This window comes from Cyprinodon variegatus, unplaced genomic scaffold, assembly GCF_000732505.1.
Source record: "Cyprinodon variegatus isolate N-32 unplaced genomic scaffold, C_variegatus-1.0 Scaffold37, whole genome shotgun sequence".
NCBI classification, from domain to species: domain Eukaryota; kingdom Metazoa; phylum Chordata; class Actinopteri; order Cyprinodontiformes; family Cyprinodontidae; genus Cyprinodon; species Cyprinodon variegatus.
Window position 1 is genome coordinate 948,206 of NW_015150490.1, and position 17,234 is coordinate 965,439.

General features: G+C 36.5%; 3 protein-coding genes across 3 annotated transcripts in view; 1 reads left to right on the forward strand and 2 right to left on the reverse strand.

Annotated features, from left to right (window-relative positions):
- cpsf2 (cleavage and polyadenylation specific factor 2) overlaps window positions 1-828 on the reverse strand; it is a 6,687-nt gene extending 5,859 nt beyond the window's left edge. Inside the window, exon 1 of the mRNA XM_015405169.1 lies at window positions 336-828. Coding sequence (XP_015260655.1) covers window positions 336-484 — 149 coding nt within the window. The 5' untranslated portion in view covers window positions 485-828. The remainder of the gene's footprint in view (window positions 1-335) is intronic.
- A 128-nt stretch (window positions 829-956) lies between these two features.
- On the forward strand, window positions 957-3,243 carry ndufb1 (NADH:ubiquinone oxidoreductase subunit B1). The gene is made up of 3 exons (XM_015369026.1): window positions 957-1,113; window positions 2,795-2,939; window positions 3,079-3,243. Exons 1-3 carry the CDS (start codon window positions 999-1,001, stop codon window positions 3,113-3,115), a joined length of 297 nt encoding a protein of 98 aa, XP_015224512.1. The 5' UTR covers window positions 957-998; the 3' UTR covers window positions 3,116-3,243.
- A 112-nt stretch (window positions 3,244-3,355) lies between these two features.
- On the reverse strand, window positions 3,356-11,940 carry LOC107080779 (bifunctional lysine-specific demethylase and histidyl-hydroxylase NO66-like). Its single transcript, XM_015368983.1, has 15 exons — window positions 11,831-11,940; window positions 11,551-11,697; window positions 11,317-11,462; window positions 9,085-9,184; window positions 7,288-7,401; window positions 6,309-6,415; window positions 6,121-6,228; window positions 5,822-5,856; window positions 5,385-5,563; window positions 5,107-5,211; window positions 4,129-4,270; window positions 3,930-4,050; window positions 3,750-3,849; window positions 3,579-3,665; window positions 3,356-3,482 (listed from the first exon to the last, which is right to left on the reverse strand). Exons 1-15 carry the CDS (start codon window positions 11,921-11,923, stop codon window positions 3,396-3,398), a joined length of 1,671 nt encoding a protein of 556 aa, XP_015224469.1. The 5' UTR covers window positions 11,924-11,940; the 3' UTR covers window positions 3,356-3,395.
- Window positions 11,941-17,234: the final 5,294 nt, after the last annotated feature.

Genomic DNA, 17,234 nt, shown 5'->3' on the forward strand with positions numbered 1-17,234 from the left:
CATTTATTTAAAAACAAAACCCTGAAAGAGAGGGATACTGTCACAACATGATTTATAACTTAGTCTATGTAGTGGGCTAGAAAAACGATATAAAGAACTTAACCAAATTTCCCTTGGTGATCAATAGTATTTTTTTAAATCAAATATCAGTATTATATGGAAATACACTATGTTTTTTGTTGATTTCTTTTCCAACTTCCCTACAACTTTGGAGGATAAAATTTGTTTTCAAGATAATTTTACTAAGTACTGACAGAAAGATCAAAGGTGTGATGTTAACCTACTGTTAAGCTCTCTAGGTAACCTCTGAAATCTTACTAAATAATCATACTAACCGCTTCATGGCATCTATAATGTCCATTGAGAAATTCTCGTCCCATCCACAGTCCAGTAGGAAGCGAAATTCATCCACCTGCAGCAGATAACAGAGGGCCGATTCCTCCTGGACCCCCGATACGGCGGTCAGTTTAATGATAGATGTCATTTTCTCTTCAGTTCTCTCGACTAAAGCACAAACCCGTCCTCATAGAACCTGCTTTAATAGTTGATTTGCCTAAATAAATAGGACAAAATAGAAAAACAAAGACCCCTTGCTTGCCTGTGACGTTTGTTAGCCGATTACCAGGCAACGTCTACTTAGCATGCTAGCTCCCGTTAGCGTTGGTAATAAATATGAGTCCGGGGACATTCCAAAAATCACAGAACATACACTAAATTAATTTCTCACTAGATGAGAAGAAAGTAACCTTAAAGTTATTGTTTATTAATAAAACAACGTCAAGAGTTTTTCGATAGCGGGTTTGATGCCGCCATGTTGGCTTCTACGTCAAGGGGTGAAAGGTTATAGGAACGTACCACAAAAGCTACAAAACCTGGGTAAAAAAAAGACTCCAAAAAACTCGGTAAATGGGACATTTTCTGAACAATTTTAGATAATTCTATTTAAAATAAATATGCTTTACTTGTATATTTTTCGTGTATTGTTTTGAATTGCCGTGATGCAACTTATCATTAAGCATAAACACATCTTTAGAAATTCGAAGGTTGGTTTAGTCCAATGTCCTTCGCTAAGAGAGGGAGGCACTGAAGGCCACAGCTTGGTGTTAACAGAAGGTATTTGTTTGAAATTCTTCATCTTCTGTCCTGTTGCCATTTGTTTTTTGCGTTCGAATGGTTGTAAGGGAATGACCTAAGTAAGTATTCATGCAAAGAACCTAAAGCTTGCTAAAATATGGCGTTAGCTGCTAACGCTAGTAAGCTACCTTGTTAGCACTGAGTGAACTCGTATAATAGAAGATGACAGCAGTATACTCGTATCGTTATACACTGGACAAATTTAAATGTATAAAACACACAAGAAACACAAGACTTTGCTGGATTTAGGTGATGGATAATGTTAAACAGCTTTATATTGGTTATGTAGGGGCTAGTCATAGATTTAAATTATAAATAGGGTTGATCTGCTGTTGTCTATCACTATAAAATAGTCTAGAGATGAGTTTAGTATAATTTTCTATAGAAACTCGAACATTGTTAATACAAATAAGTTAGGGTTAAACTACTGTAGATGATAAACAGGCGAATAAACTGGCTTAAGTTAAATCCTGCCCCATTTACCTATCCACAATTTCCAGTTTTATTTGATACATCTGTGAACATTTTTAGATTTCTTAATGAGGAAAAAACTTAATAGAAATTTTGGTATTTCTCCCTTTGATTAATTCACAGCAATCCTCTCATATCTGTGTATTACATTGGATTTTAAATTTGGAGTGTGAAATGGATAGGAGTTATGTGTTTGCTATTTCATGATTGTATTCCTCATCCAAATGGCAGTAAACAACATATTTCCATACATTTCAGATTGTTTTTGCCTGGCAGTAATTACTCAGTCCTCTTTAGAAGGAAAATGTTTCACTCTGTTGTCAAAAGATGCTGCAGAGAATTTGTTGGAAACTGCTGGCTCCCTTAGACCAGGGGTGTTGAAATGGTTTTCACCAGGGGCCACATCATCATAATGGCTGCCATCGAAGGGCCAGATGTAACTTATAAATACAACTAAATGTAAGCTAATCTAAAATAAATGTAACTACTCCCTAATGTTATATAACTTTGAATTTATTACTTGAGATGGGGCATAACTGCTGTAAAACCAACAATTGTGAACTGCTAACATAAAATAAAAATGGCTGCACACGGCCTTGCATGTGGTGCACTAAATACATTGCTAAACATAAAAATAAGAACATAGAGCTCAAGACTAACAATTTGAACCTGAAATAAACAATTTTCCTGATGATGCACATGTCAACAAACTTGTCATCTCAAGCACAGAAAAAATAAATCAATTGAAGGAAAATGAGATTAAGTCTTATCATACGTCCCAACAAGAAAGAGTCTCAGTTTGCAACCAGTTATTGGTCATGTTTTTAGGTTCCCCAGCTTATTTTGTCTGTGGGATTGGTTTGACAGACAAGCTTTTTGTTTTGTTTTTTCGCTTGTTGGTTAAGGTAAGGCAGGCCACATTTGGCCCGCTGGCCTCGACTTTGACACCTGTACCTTGGACACTGCTCTACTGGTCAGCATTATTTTGGCATTTTTAGAATGAGATTTCAGCAGAATTGAATGAACATTTTGACTACAACTTGTTCTTGTGACTAAATGGAATGAAAACACATTAAGATTATTTTTTTATTTGGCAGAAAATGTTTTCATTAAACTAAAAAAAAAAAAAATTCCTTCTAAACAGCGATATTAAAGATAAGTGTCTATTTTTTCCTTCTTTTGGTTGTAGGAACAATGGTCAGATTTGCATTACCCACCAGTGTGAATTGGGCACACATATTGGTTCCCATGGGCTTTGTCATTGGATGGTACCTTGACAAACAACAGGATAAGAAGCTGACAGCTTTCAGAAACAAGAGTGCTTTGTACAGTAGGTAAGAAAATAAATTATGTCTCCTTATTTTTAGGGTTCCATTTTTGATCATAACTTCTGATAATCTGTATTTTAATTCAAGTTAATTGTAAGAATGCAGGCTTTATTTAGTCATATGTAATATGTTTTCTCCTCTGCAGAGAGTTGAAACCTGGGGAGGAGGTGACCTGGAGGTAGAAGCTTCCTCGCTTGTGAAGTTGTGAATGAATGATGAGTGGATCTCAAGTTGACATATTTAAGGAGACTCCTGTACTCCTGCTTTTGTGTTGTATCAACCAAAAAATAAAAATGTCTGTTCTCTAGAACTACTTTTTACTTACTGGTGTGTTTTTATGAGAAAGAAATGCAGTTTAAACTGAACATGGGGTAAATAATGAATGAATGAATAAATAAATAAATTCAAATTAAGAGTTTCAAGCTGGAGATCTTGTTCAGAACAACATTTATTTTTATGTGGTCAGTGTGAATGAACAGTTGGTGGTGATTTAAGAGGTTCAGCAGTGTGGATGATCCCCTTCTCAAAAAGGAGTTCTGCCAAAGCAATCTGGGAGGGAAGGGCAAAAAACATTGATCATTAATTCCACAAAAATAGATCACTGCCATTAAAAATAGTTACCAAGTTTTGAACGTATAAACCTACCTTGTCCTGAACAGAATCACACGGCAAACTTTCCACGGTCACAAATTTGGGGTAGGAGTGAATCAGAAACTCTACGGCATCTGTGTGCTGAGATAAATGTATAAAAAAAAATAGGTCAATTGCATAAGAAAAATGCAAAAGAAAGTTTCAAATAAGAAAAAAAGAAATTACCTCTGTTTGTATTTCAAAGCTCTGGAGCTCCTCTTTGTGGTAAACTCTGGAGTTATCTGTGGTGTAGCAAATGTGCACGGCATCTCCGTCACTGCATAGTCTGCCACAAACAGATCAGATTAAACCATCTAGCCAAACAAACACGGGAAAAGAAAATGTTCTAGTTTTTTTCAGTTTTACCTTGCACACATTGCACGGATAATTTTTATTTGGGTCTTGGTAGTAATAAGGACACCCACATCCTTCACTGTACCGTCTGCCCATCTGGTTGCTGCTCCTTGCACACTGGTTGCCAGCTCATCTAAGAGCAATGAGATCAATCATAACTTCAAAGTGTCTATCTCTATCCATGGACACTTTCAGAATATACATCACATACTTGGAGTCAGGACAGGAGGCAAACAATCATGGAGGACTTCTTTGGCCTTCTGGTCGACGGCAGCATCCACTGGGGCATAATTTGGCAGTTTTTTCATCAAACTTTCAATCCGGGACAAGAATTTTGCCCTCCGTGGATCCTCCTGCACAAAACCATTTCCCTCATTAGATTTTGAAGTTTGGATGGATAGTTAGTATTAACTTATTGTGAACATGTCCCTGATTTGGGGCTTTATATTTATTTGAACCTTTTTAAATGGTGGAATGATTGTACAGCATGTGATTGCAATTATTTGAAGAGGAAAGAAAAAATATATTAAGGTGGATTTCAGATCAGGTGATATGCAGCCACATTACCAGTCATTTAGGAACAACTGGCAGAGTTTACAGACATGCTTTTATGTATAGATTTGTAATATAGTTGAGCTTCCAGAAGCTTAATTAGACTTAGATTTATTTTGTAATTTTTTATACACAAATGTATACAAAAAGAAATTTAGTTTAAAACAGCTCTAGACAATCTCATTTTTTAAAGTGCAGCCTTGAAAAACAGTAATAAATACATATAATATAAACACATGACTGTATATTTACAGTTCCAACATTCATTTTTTAATTATTTGTTTTTTATGTTTAGATAAGAAGTGCATTAGACAACTTTAAAATAAATCTGCAGCTTCTCAAGTGGAATGTTTTTCAACTTGGGAAAAATTTAAAAGCTTTCCAACATGGTGGTGGTTGCATGCCAAGCGTCTGCTCTTTTGCTTGAAGTTATAGGAATAAAACGTTTGAAACTTCAGCAAAAATGGTTAGCTAGTTGAAATGTAGGTACAACTGGGTGCACAACACTAATTATTGATAGTGAACATTCAGAAGCTTAATAGTTGGGGAACAAGGTCAGTGAGCGGAGGAGTCCTATATGAAAAAAACAAAACAAAAAACTGAAATATGTTTATATAAAAATATCCATAATAAGAACCTTGTCTGAATTTTGCACTCCCATGTAGGTCAGGTAGTCCAAAGGTAAACCTCGTCTAAACGCCACATCTTCCTCCATCGCCACCCCTAATGCTGCAGGAATGACCTAAACATGAACACAGAACATTAATACCAATAAAATACCTTAATCCACAATAAAAAAAAAAGCATTAAGACAGTTTTTTTTTCAAATGTAATTTTTTTCTTCTTCTATATAGCTTAAAGTTTTTTCAGTTAAAGGCTTTTACCCGCAAAACCATAACGTAGCCATGCATTTACCTTCTGCAGCAGGTCCCCCCAGCTGTTTTTCTGGTAAGAAGAGATTGTGATGTGGAGAGAGTGTGCATCGGGTAAGCAGTTGCCCTGATGGATGAATCCTCGAGGAAAGTAGAGGAGATCACCTGCTTCCAGCACCACGTCCAAGATGGGCTTCCCGATCTCTGCCTGGTCGAAGTTTGCTGAAAGGGAGAAAACAGAACAATCTGATATATTTTCATCAGCTTCAATGTCAAACATCCTGCAAAAATTATACAATAAGCAGCAGGGCAATTTTATTTCAAATATCTTATTTTCTAATTAGTTTAGCATTTATTGAGTTAAAAGGTTTAACTTAAGATAATTAAACTACTTATTTAATAGTACAAAATGAGCTTATCTTTTAATAAAAATAGCAATAGAAAAAAACAAAACTTATATAAAGACTTGCTGACACTCACGACTTGAAAGCACAGGCAGGACTTCCTCTTCTGACCTAAAGATGTCCAAAATTAAAAAATAAAAAGCATTAATTATAACCATCACATTTTTGTTTCAATTGATCTATACCAGAAATTAAGTCAACAACCCAAAATATCGACGGCTGCTGCCTCATATACATTTTAAACATTTATTAAGATAGTAGTGCGAAATTATAAAGTAGAAAAAATAAATTCTTATTATATATTTTATAAAAACAAAAACAAAAAAAAAACAGACTTTTCATTAAGTTTGTGCTTTGACCTTTGCTTAATTTTACCTCGGATTGTACACTCGCCAGTGCTTCTTCCCTTCCAGCTGAACCACAAAAGCTTCAATGTCGTCATAATGTGGAGCGAAGCCTTGGGTTCCAGGCGGCGTCAGATATCTGGTTAAAGGAACATGCACTTAAACTGAGAAAGAAAAGAAAGAAGATGGATGTGGCTGAACATTCTCCCATAAACTTACACATTGGCTCCTGCCATGCTACCAAACTGCTCCTGGAGGATGGACAGCACATTCCACACAGTGGAGCAGAAAGCCTGAGGATTCAGCAGGCGGACAGAGCAGCCACTCTACAGGAAAAGAGGTGTAAAATGAGTAATTAACAGCAAAACTGCAGAAAGTAACCTATAAATTTGACCTAAATAAATTAAATAAGACAACTCTGTGTTATACTGCGTTTTGCACCATATTTATTTTGCACTGCACAGAACCTTTCCCTTTTGCACCATTAGTTTTTAAAACTGGTTTTCCTTTTCCCCCTATACTGTTTACATGATGACCACTGCTGCACTTTAAATGGTAATGTTCATTTCACAATTGGAAGCTGTAAGCAACGTCATTTCGTTTTGTATACACTCGATGTATACAAAATGACAAGTTTGTCTCATTCTATAACTCAATTCAGTTTATTTACAAAGCGTCAATTCACAACACATGTCATCTCAAGGCACTTTACAGTTCACCAGATCATACAGTCAAAGTGATTCAAAGTTTTCTATCTGCATCGACTCTTTGCAGACATCCCAAGTCTCCTGGAAGTTCCAGCAGTCTCCCTGATATAGATAGTTATTCATGGATGGCAGCGAGTCGGATCAATTATCCTGGATTTTGGACTATGCCAGGTGGTGTTTTTTTAATGCAAGTGAGAGCGTGCAGATAATAGAATAATACATGCACCATGTGTGGATTAGAACTACTATGATTGCGCAGGCAGAACAAGAGAGAGCCCTGAAATGAGCTTTTAGAACTTGGGATGTCTGTGCATGCATTTAGCGACAGTGGAGAGGAAAAACTCCCTTTTAGCAGGGAAAAACCTCCAGCAGAACCAGACTCTGAGTCTAAACATTCCTTAGAGAATGCAGCTACAAAATCCTGGTAGATTTGCAATAAAACGAATTGCACTTTAACCAAACAAGTATAAAAACCAGTGTTCCTTTCTTACCTCATAAAAGTCCCACACTGTGAATGGCAGAGCTCTCCCTGGTGGGTTGTGTGTTTCCCTCTTGCCGTTAACATAGCTGGTGATATCCAGGTTCACGCCATACTGAACATTCTCCTTCAAAAAAGTATAAGGGAAAAAAAGATTCAGTTTGCAGAACCAAAAATCACAAATTGGGATGCAATAAATCTAGAGATTATGTTTTTGATATTTTATTGTCATGTTTGAGTGGCTATTGCCTTGTCTGTCTGTATATACTTAATGTGTGTGTGTGTGTATATATATATATATATATATATATTTTTATACTTTGTATTCTTCTTCTTCTTCTTCTTTTTTCCTACTGTACTGTGATGCAACGCTGCAATTTCCCCACTGTGGGACAAATAAAGGATTATCTTATCTTATCTTATTCAAGATATTTGTTTATGATGAAAACAATCCTTTTAAATGAAAACAATAGAAAGCAACAAACTTTTTTTTTATATTTTCCATTTAATAATTCAGTTTCATGGTTTCATATACAGGTGACTGATCAGTTTTTTTCTCAGAACTAAAGGTATTCACTTTGTTTAAGTACAGCAATTAAAGCTTAGCTGCTGCAGGTCGTTTAAGGGACGTATTAGTTATGAATACACTGAGGGATTACAAGATGTATTATCCATATACATACAAATCTATGTCAAGCTTTTCTAGGAAAAATGTCCAATTAAAAATCATCTTACTAATATGTTCATCTTTTAAATCAACTAATAAATAATTGGATGGCAAAATCTGCTAAATAGCAGATCTTCTACAGAATTAAAACAAGGTGAAGCTTAAACGGTTCTAAATGTGGTTTCTGGATGGAGCTCATTTTTAGAGAAGGACGTTTTTCATCTTAAATAATAACTTCTTTCAATCTATCCATCTAACTCTGACCTAATTAAAACCAACTACTGGTTTATATCATATTAGCATACTGCTGTAAATAGTTACAACAAAGGTTGACTATAACAGTATAGAGGAGCAAGAGGATAAAAGTTTATGCAAGAATAAATACATGTAAAACACAAGGAATTAAATAATAAAGCTGAAAATTATATGTAATAAAGTATTTTTTTATAAAGATTAATAAATAAGCCAATCAAAATATATGCATACATTTATTCTACACATCATAATTTAATTACTGCTAACATTTATTTAATTGATGTATTTTTTCCCAATTTAACTCTATAACTATGTTTTTTGAGCATCCATCCACCTATCTATAATGTGGCTTATTAACTGCTGTGTTTGGGTCATCCTTAAGACAGATGAGATTTTTAAGAGTCTGTTTACTTCAGTTAACAACTTCTTGATTATTAGTTGGTGATCAATTCAGTAATCAATTAGAATAATCAAAGTTTAGGACAGAAAGTTCTCAATAGCCCCATGGAGGAAAAACACAAACAGACATTTTGATACTGGCATATGAAATGTAAAAAAAAAGAAAAAGTTTTTCTTCTTCGATTCCTATCCAAATCTCGAAGATGGTTAGATTTTCGGTGACTTAAAATTAAGTATTCTTCCAACTGTGTGACAAGCCCTGGGGATTATTGCCATATATGTGTGAAATCACATATCAGTGAATATCTTGATTGTTTTTTTAAAGTGCAAATAAGTAAATTCTTAGAATGTTTTTTTTGTTAAAACCTGAAAAAAGCAAAACATTTAAGTTTTAGGATATTACTTAACTTAAAACAAATCAGATATTTTAACATTTAACCAACTGATCACCAATCTTTGGTGACCAATAGAAACTGAACAGAACATTACCTCTCTCAATATACGGTCAAACTCAGCTGTAGAAAACAGTCCCTTATAGTAATCTGGATTCTTGCGTGGGACAAAGACAGGCTTCTTCTCCCATGTTTCACTTCACAAAGAGAAAAACAAAGGTAAGCAAAACAAACAATTTCTGAGATTTGGAGTCCAAGCAAAGAAAAAATACAGTTTTATAAGTTAATCATTCTGTATTCATAAAATACATATTTTCCACAGTAAGCATTTAAAAAAGGGCATTTCACAAGTTTGCAAATAACCAACATTAAAAGCCCTCAAGGCTCCACTGATTGTGTGTGTGTGTGGGGGGGAACAAATGCAGGTCCATCTGATATGATCCCAATAAGAGCAACTGTAGGACAAACAGCTGAAAATATAAATGCTGACTATGACAAAAAGCTAACAGAACGCACTGTGCTTTCCATAAATGCAAGCACTGGGCAGGAACATGAGGACAAGCGTGCAGAGGCCGGTCACTGCATATCACAGCACTTTATGACACACACACACTCCTGCTGCAGGTAAATCTAAACTCTTGACCAAATCCTCTCACAATGTTTATGCCATAGAATAAAAAATAAAATGCTTAGGAGTGGAACATTTATCGTAATAAAGTGCATGCTTTATTATGATCAATTAAACCTTCTTCAGTTTAGATCCAGTAAAACATCATCTGGATGAACAGAAGAAAGATCCTCTAACGTGCTTTGAAAAGTATAAACACTCTACATATTGATTTTTCTGTAGGTTTTATTCTGGTCCCATTAAAGTGAACCCGAAAAAAATTCGATGACTTCAATAACTGCCCTAAGTAATCCACTGGTTAGTACGTAGGGTGTGTAATAGAGATCTACTGATCGAGTGTTTTTAAAGCCCATACCAATAATTTTAAAGTTAGTCTAACTGATTGCATATAGACATATATATAGATATGCTACTGATATTTTTGGGCCGATTCGTGGAGCAAATTTGCTTTTTCTCTCTCCTTTTACATGATAGTTACGACGCATCAACAAAAAATGTTCCTTAAGTCTCAGTTTAAACAAAAACAAAACATCTATGAGCAAATAATACAACTGTAACAACTGATAGAAAGTTTTTCAAAAATATATAAAAAATATTTTTTTAATGGAAAAAAAATAAATACGGCAAAGTAGGATTAAAAACTGGAGAGAAATGTTTTAAATTACTTTTCAGGTTCAGGATTTCTGGTTTAATTTTCAGATTTTTTTGGTTTTTTTTGACACGGTGCATGGAATGATGATTGGCAACTTAGGCACAGCTCTGTACTTAATGATAATAATAACTGAACTTAATTGAGCTCACATTGGAAGAAATTTACCTCTGCATTTAACCCATCCCCTTGGGGAGCAGTGGGCTCCAATCGTGGGGCACGTGAAGAGTAATGTGGGGTTAGGAGCCTTGCTCAGAAACTCACAGTGGCAGTCTGTGGGAGTGGGGCTCAAACCCAGAACCTCAGGATTCCAAACCACTAGGCTGCCACTCCCACCAATACTTTTTTTTTGCATTACTTAATAATGCAAATACATGGAAGAAATGACTTCGAAGTTTTTCTGCATGGAGTTTGCATGTTCTCCCTGAACATGCGTGGGTTTTCTCCAGGTGCTCCGGCTTCATCCCACAGTCCAAAAACATGACTCTTCGGTTTATTGGCTTCTCTAAATTCCCCTTAGGTGTGTGTGTGAATGGTTGTTTGTCCTGTTTGTGTCTGTGTCGCCCAGCGATGGACTGGTGACCTGTCCAGGGTGTACCCCTCCTCACCCCCATACACAGATGGAGATAGGCACCAGCACCCCTCGCGACCCCACTTGTGATTAAGCATGAAAGCAAAAAATGGATGAATTTGGACCGGATTAAAGCTAAGCTTAACTGAAAAGCATGTAAAAACGCCATAAGTGCCGAAAACAGATCATCTGAATCTGATGATCTGAAAGGCGGTGGCAGCATTATGCTGTGGGGTTGCCTTTTTTTTCTAGGCTTACATGCCGACTATTTGAAAAAAGATGTGCCAGTTACAAAAATCACATCTACACACCATTTTTTTCTTAGACTAATGTAGGTCTAAGAAATAATAAAAAAAGTCACAATAAAATGCAACGAATAAGTGGTAACAACTTGAGAGACAGTGGATATGAGTATCTTTGGGGATTTATTTTTCTTTTTTAACCCTTTCCCACAGTAAGAGAAGACAACCATTAAGTTTACCTGAAGAAGGCCTTGGCAGGAACAGGCCTGATCAGCCATTGGAATAACAAGCTGGCTCTCTCTCTGCTGTTGTTGACTCTGGTCAGCTCAGCCAGCAAAGCATCCAGAGACTCTCCTGTTACTTTATCCCCATCCTCCACCTCCTGCTTTCACAAAAACACACTCAGTCGTAAAAAAACTCAACGATAATATCTTAAATTAAAATTAGCAGATTAAACCCGAACAGATCCTTACAGGTTTATTTGATCCAGCTGGCTTTCCCTCCTCTTTATTTGCTGCCTTCAAAAGCTTATTTCGTATTTTCTTCTTATTTGTCTTTGACTTTTTGACATTAGTAACTGCAGACCCATTTACTTTTTTCTTTTTCTTCTTTGCTTCCACCTTATTTAAAGAGAAAAGGTTAAGGAAAACATTCAAAAAGTAACAGTGCATATGATATGAAGACACATGGACATGTAGATGAAACACATACGTGTATATTATAGTCAGGTATTAACTCGGCCTGTAAACATACCTTTACCTGCTGAAAGGATTTCTTAGCCGGAGGGGGAAGATCTGGCTGCAGAGCTTTATACAGCTCAAATGCAGACATGTGTTTCTTCTCCATGTTGCCCACACTGCGACTGTTTCTACTACCGCTGGATAGGTTTGTTCGATCCATGATCTACTCACTACTGCCGCCAACAGGACGGAGGCTCGAAGAACTCCATCCCAAAAGTATTAATGCGATCTTGTAAATACTGTGCGGAAGGCGATTAGGGGCTACTAAAAAAAAATTAAAAAAGTTAACTGATTTTTTTATTTTATTTCTGTTTAATATAGGAAAAAAGTCAGAATTCGGACTTTTTTTTCCTCAGAATTCTGACTTTAATCTCAGAATGCTGAGTTTTTTTTTACCCATAATAAACTGAAATAAAATTTAAAAATCAGTTAACTTTTTTCATTTTTTCAGTGGCCCTAATCCTCTTCCATAATAGTGCTATATTTGACATAATTCATTTTTTTTATTAAATGACTGTATTTTTAATACTACTTAATTTTTTTATTATTTCTGTATTACTCTTATTATATTAATATATAGTTCCTTGTCATTATCAATATAAAAAAATAATGTAAATCCCACAATGGGGAAATTCACTCTCTGCATATTAACCCATTACCTTGAGAAGCAGTGAGCTGCCATTGTGCAGCAGCAACGGAGCAGGGTCTTGCTCAGGGATCCAGAGTGCAGGCTGTAGGGATCAAACCGGGTACTTGCAACCCTCTCAGAGCACAAGCGCACTGCTCTAACCACAAGAAACTATGGTTATTTTGAATCATGTAGAAATTAGCTTCGTCTCACATAAAAAGTGTGATAGAAATTCCACTCTCCTCTACTTATCAAAGGGTAACACAGGAAACCCAGACATCCCTCTCCCTTTTGAGCTCCTTCGTGTAGACCCAAATGCATTCTAAGGCATGACTGCATAGTCCCTCCAGTGAGTTCCGGACCTGCCATAACCTCCATGAAAGCCTCAAGGCTAAGAGGTGGCTCTATCTGGAGTCCCAACCAAGGAGGTTGGGACTCCAGATAGAGACTCCTTTTATTGAGAATAGAGAAGTGGTTACATTACTGCTGACAAAGCTCCAGTCTGTTCATCTCCTGTTCCATCTCACCACTCACATGAACAGGACACCAAAATAATTAAAGCTCTGGGCTTGAGAAAGAGACTGACCCCAAACCCAGAGGGAGCAGTCTACCTTTTTCCGGTAGAGAATGAGGCCTCACACTTACAGGAACTGATCCTCATCTGGCTGCTTCATATGTAGCTGAATGCAAAATGTCATGGCCCTGAAGGGGCTAATAGAGCACATCGTCAGTGAAAAACAAACAAAACATGAGATTCTAAGGTTCCGAAACCAGTCAACCCCCTCTCTATGACTACACCTGTCTGTGAACAAACAAACTGGATCAGTGTGGAGAAGCAGCCTGGACACAGCTCTCACTTTCAGTATATAAGGATTGAATAGCCCTTAAAAGCCACCCAGTCACCCCATACTCCCTCTGCACCCCCACACAATACCTTGTTGGAAGGGGTGAAAAGCTTTCCCCTCGTCCACAAAACATCTATATTACAATAAAATGCAAACCTGTATTTGATAATGATACTGATTATTCTAATCAATTATCACAGTTATTTGATTAATTTCGTTTATGGTAAACAAAAAAAAATCCTATTTTATTCTGTATTGTCTTCATTTTTCAGAGATTCATTCTTTACAATATATTAGCAGAACATAAACTGGGTCAAACATATAAACAGTCTCACAAGGGAACATTGATACATTTCAGTTTATTTTATCTTTATGTCAGGAAGGAAAAAATAGAAAAGAAATCCAAAGTAATTGAACATTTTTTAGTAAATAATTTTTACCGTCATCCATTCAATATGTCATTAGGATAAAAGGTAAACAGAAGAACAAGGAAAAACATGTCAGATGTTTTTAAGGATTTTCTTAGCAATTACCTCTAAGCTATGCCAACATTCAAACCTTGCAGTCCACCCTTAACTGTTACCTTGCAGCAAGAAGAGCCTTGATCTGAATTCTGGCGAGGGCATCATCATGTTAGTTTACATTTGCATGTGTGGGTTTTACAAAGCACACGAATAAAACGATGCATTTTAAAGCAACTCTACAAGTTTCCCTATATGTGTATCATTATTTTACAAGACTAACTTTGGAATTGGATCAGGGACTTGTCCTTTTTGTACAACACTCTTCTCCAATGGCAATTTAAGAAGGACACCAGGGTGGAGACTTTGAAATATTCAAATGTCAAAAAGGAGCAAATGTGCAATACAAATCACAAACTGAATAAAGAATGAAACAAACAATAAAATTGGATCCCTGCTATACTGAACAGCTGATGGAGACAATCTTGCCTTAAGATCATCTCCCTAATGCATTTCTGTACAACTACAGTCCTGAAGGACAGATTTTCTCTATGCCTTTTCACACCTGCACTTCATATATGGCTGATTAACAGACTTTTGTTGAACTGCAATCATCTAATTCAGGTGTTTTAAAGCAGGAAAACATATAAAACATGCAGGAAACTGACCATTGAGGGTTGACTTTGGACACCCGTCTTACAGTGTATGATTCACTGTGAATGACAGTCCACAGAATCACCTGCTGGCAAACCTGAGCAAGCTCTGCATTGGCAAAAACCGAGATCTGGCAGAATAAAAAAAGCAGCAATTCTCTAGACTGTCAGATCATTTTTATTCTATGTAATCAAGGCATCATGGTTTCCTCCGGAGTAAACCATTCCCATCTGAAGCAGACAACAATTTATAGCAATATGGCAACGGATTACATTTATACAATTCACAATAGGTGTCAGCCTTATATTTAAAATCTGACCTTTTTAATAATGTTCAAGATTTTTAAAATTAGCACAGCTAATATTTTTAATTTTATAATTTTTCTCTAGTAAGAGAACACTACTCTTCAATTATAACATTATACCCACTTATTTAGCAGTTATTGCAACTTTTTACACTTCAAAAAAATCTTGCACTCTCTCTGTCGCTTTATATATAAATACATATATATATATATATATATATATATACTCACAGCAGAAAAAATATGTAAGAAGTTCCCATTACATATTTACACCTCCTGAGAAATAAGTCAATGATCCCTCAGATATGTTATTTAGAACCAATAAGACTAAGGTTTAAGTTGATGGACAGTGTCCATCTAGCTGGATCCGTTCATAATCTTTAAGCAAACAACATGGTGGTGGCAGCGTAGTGATATGGGACTACTTTACCTTGAACAACTCACTGTAAATTGATTCCATGTATTCTGCTTACTCTGCCATGGAAATTCTTTGGCATTATACAGGAGGAAGCCTGTTGTGATTGATAATCCAAAGCATAAAAGCAACTGCACGGATTGGATGCCAATACAAAGTCTGGATTTATATTTAGTTTATAGTTCATGACATGCCCCGAAACTCTGGAAAGAGGAGTAGACCAAACTTACTCCACAGGTACTGAAAAGAATCATTGCCAGTTACCCCAACAACTTGATGACATTTATTAAAAAAAATACAATAATAATAAATAAATTCAGACCTTTTGATTCATATTTCACTCATCTAGTCTGACTGAATTCAAAAAGTGTCACAAAAACAAACAATCAAGTCATAATACAATCTTAAAAGATTACAATCTTAAAAGATTGCTATTTTTTTCTTTGGAGTTTTGGCTACAAGCCTTCAGAATGCCCACCAGGGGGAGCCGTTTCCCCGCCTTTCCACCACACCATTTAATCGCAAGGCTCAACCTCGTTTTCCCATAATGCCTTGCCGCGTGCAGTCGCTGATATTTGTGCTGCCGTCGCTCCAACAATGCAGCTTTTAATGAAGCTGTGAGATGAAAACGCTGCAACACCAGCAGGCTGGCTGGGGACCGTAGCCTCACAGATTTGGCGCTACTTTACTTTTCCGCAACTGGGGGGAGAAATTGTCCATTTCCACCGCTCACTTGGTACCGGGGGGGTAAGTAGCCTTTAAAGCTACCGTTGGTGTTGATTGTAAGGGCAGAGTAAAAACATTTTGTTGTGACCACTGCTGGCTAACACAGGCTAGCTCTGCGACCAAATGAATATTTAGACCTCCTTTCATCTTTAGCAGGGCAACATAACACCTTATCGTCGTCATTCTGTCGGAGGTGCTGGTTATGTTATTGGTTTGAGTCTAGGTGAAGGGGTGGGGGGGTCTGTAGCAGCTGCAGGAATGTTTGGCTCTGATTTCAGCTGAAGAACACGTCAACCAGCCGGTGAAGCTGCTGCTACTTCACAGTGATGCGGTCTGCACCCCATGCTGCAGCCTTTCTGCAATCATAACTTCACCCCCTCCCCTTAGTCCCACCCTTTAACACTAAGTGCTTCAGTATGCCAGTTATGACATGCATCATGGTGAAATACTACAGAGGAAGTCTGTTTTAAAGGAGAATTGGAAAAGCTGGCAGGGTTATTTGACAGCTGTCAATCCTGCAGCATTAATTTCCCTTCGCTTAATAGATAATCAAAATCATTTTGCTTTAATTGGCAAACAGTTCAGAGCTGTTTGCAGAGGCGTACACAGAAATGTTTTAAAAAGGGTGGCCAGGCAAAAACCAATGGACACTGAGGGGTGACCAAAAGTGGAATGGTGCCAGAACCTTAGGGTCAATCTACACTGTTCCAAAAGGAAAATGAACAATCACAACATCCATATTTTCCAAATAAAGACAAACTACACTCTCCTACAGCTTTTGCTAACTAATATACATATATATATTTAAACATCCATGCTGTGTTGTGGACATAATTCTGGGGCGAACATCTTATTTATTGTCATTACTTACCTACTTTTATTAATAATCATTCTGCATAAAATTCATATTTACATGTAATAAATCATACATTAAATGGATTGCTTGTTATTAAAGTAGTTATTTATCTCTGATTTCAGTGAAGATTCCTAGATGACTTGCAGAGATAATTTTCTCTTTAACTGCAGTTTTTTTGTTGTCAGCTAATTGTTTACATATAGAAAATGTAAATGTTAAATAAGTTGGAACATTCCACTTGAGAGAATTACTGCTGCCACTGTCTGTAAAGGAGGGAAGAAATGGTAGAGATGGCCAATGATTGGATAAGCCCCCCCTGGCCCCCCTTCTAGCTCCGCCCCTGGCTGGTTGTTTAACATTTTACATGATTTTTTTTCCTTCTGTTTCCCAGTTATGAACTGCCTTGTGTCTGTATCCTAAAATCAAATAGTAATAAACAGAGATTTTCACTCCTGTAAAATAATCCAAGAGTTATGAAAACTTTATGCATGGCTTTATAAAAGTATATTCATCCTTTTTCTATGCTGG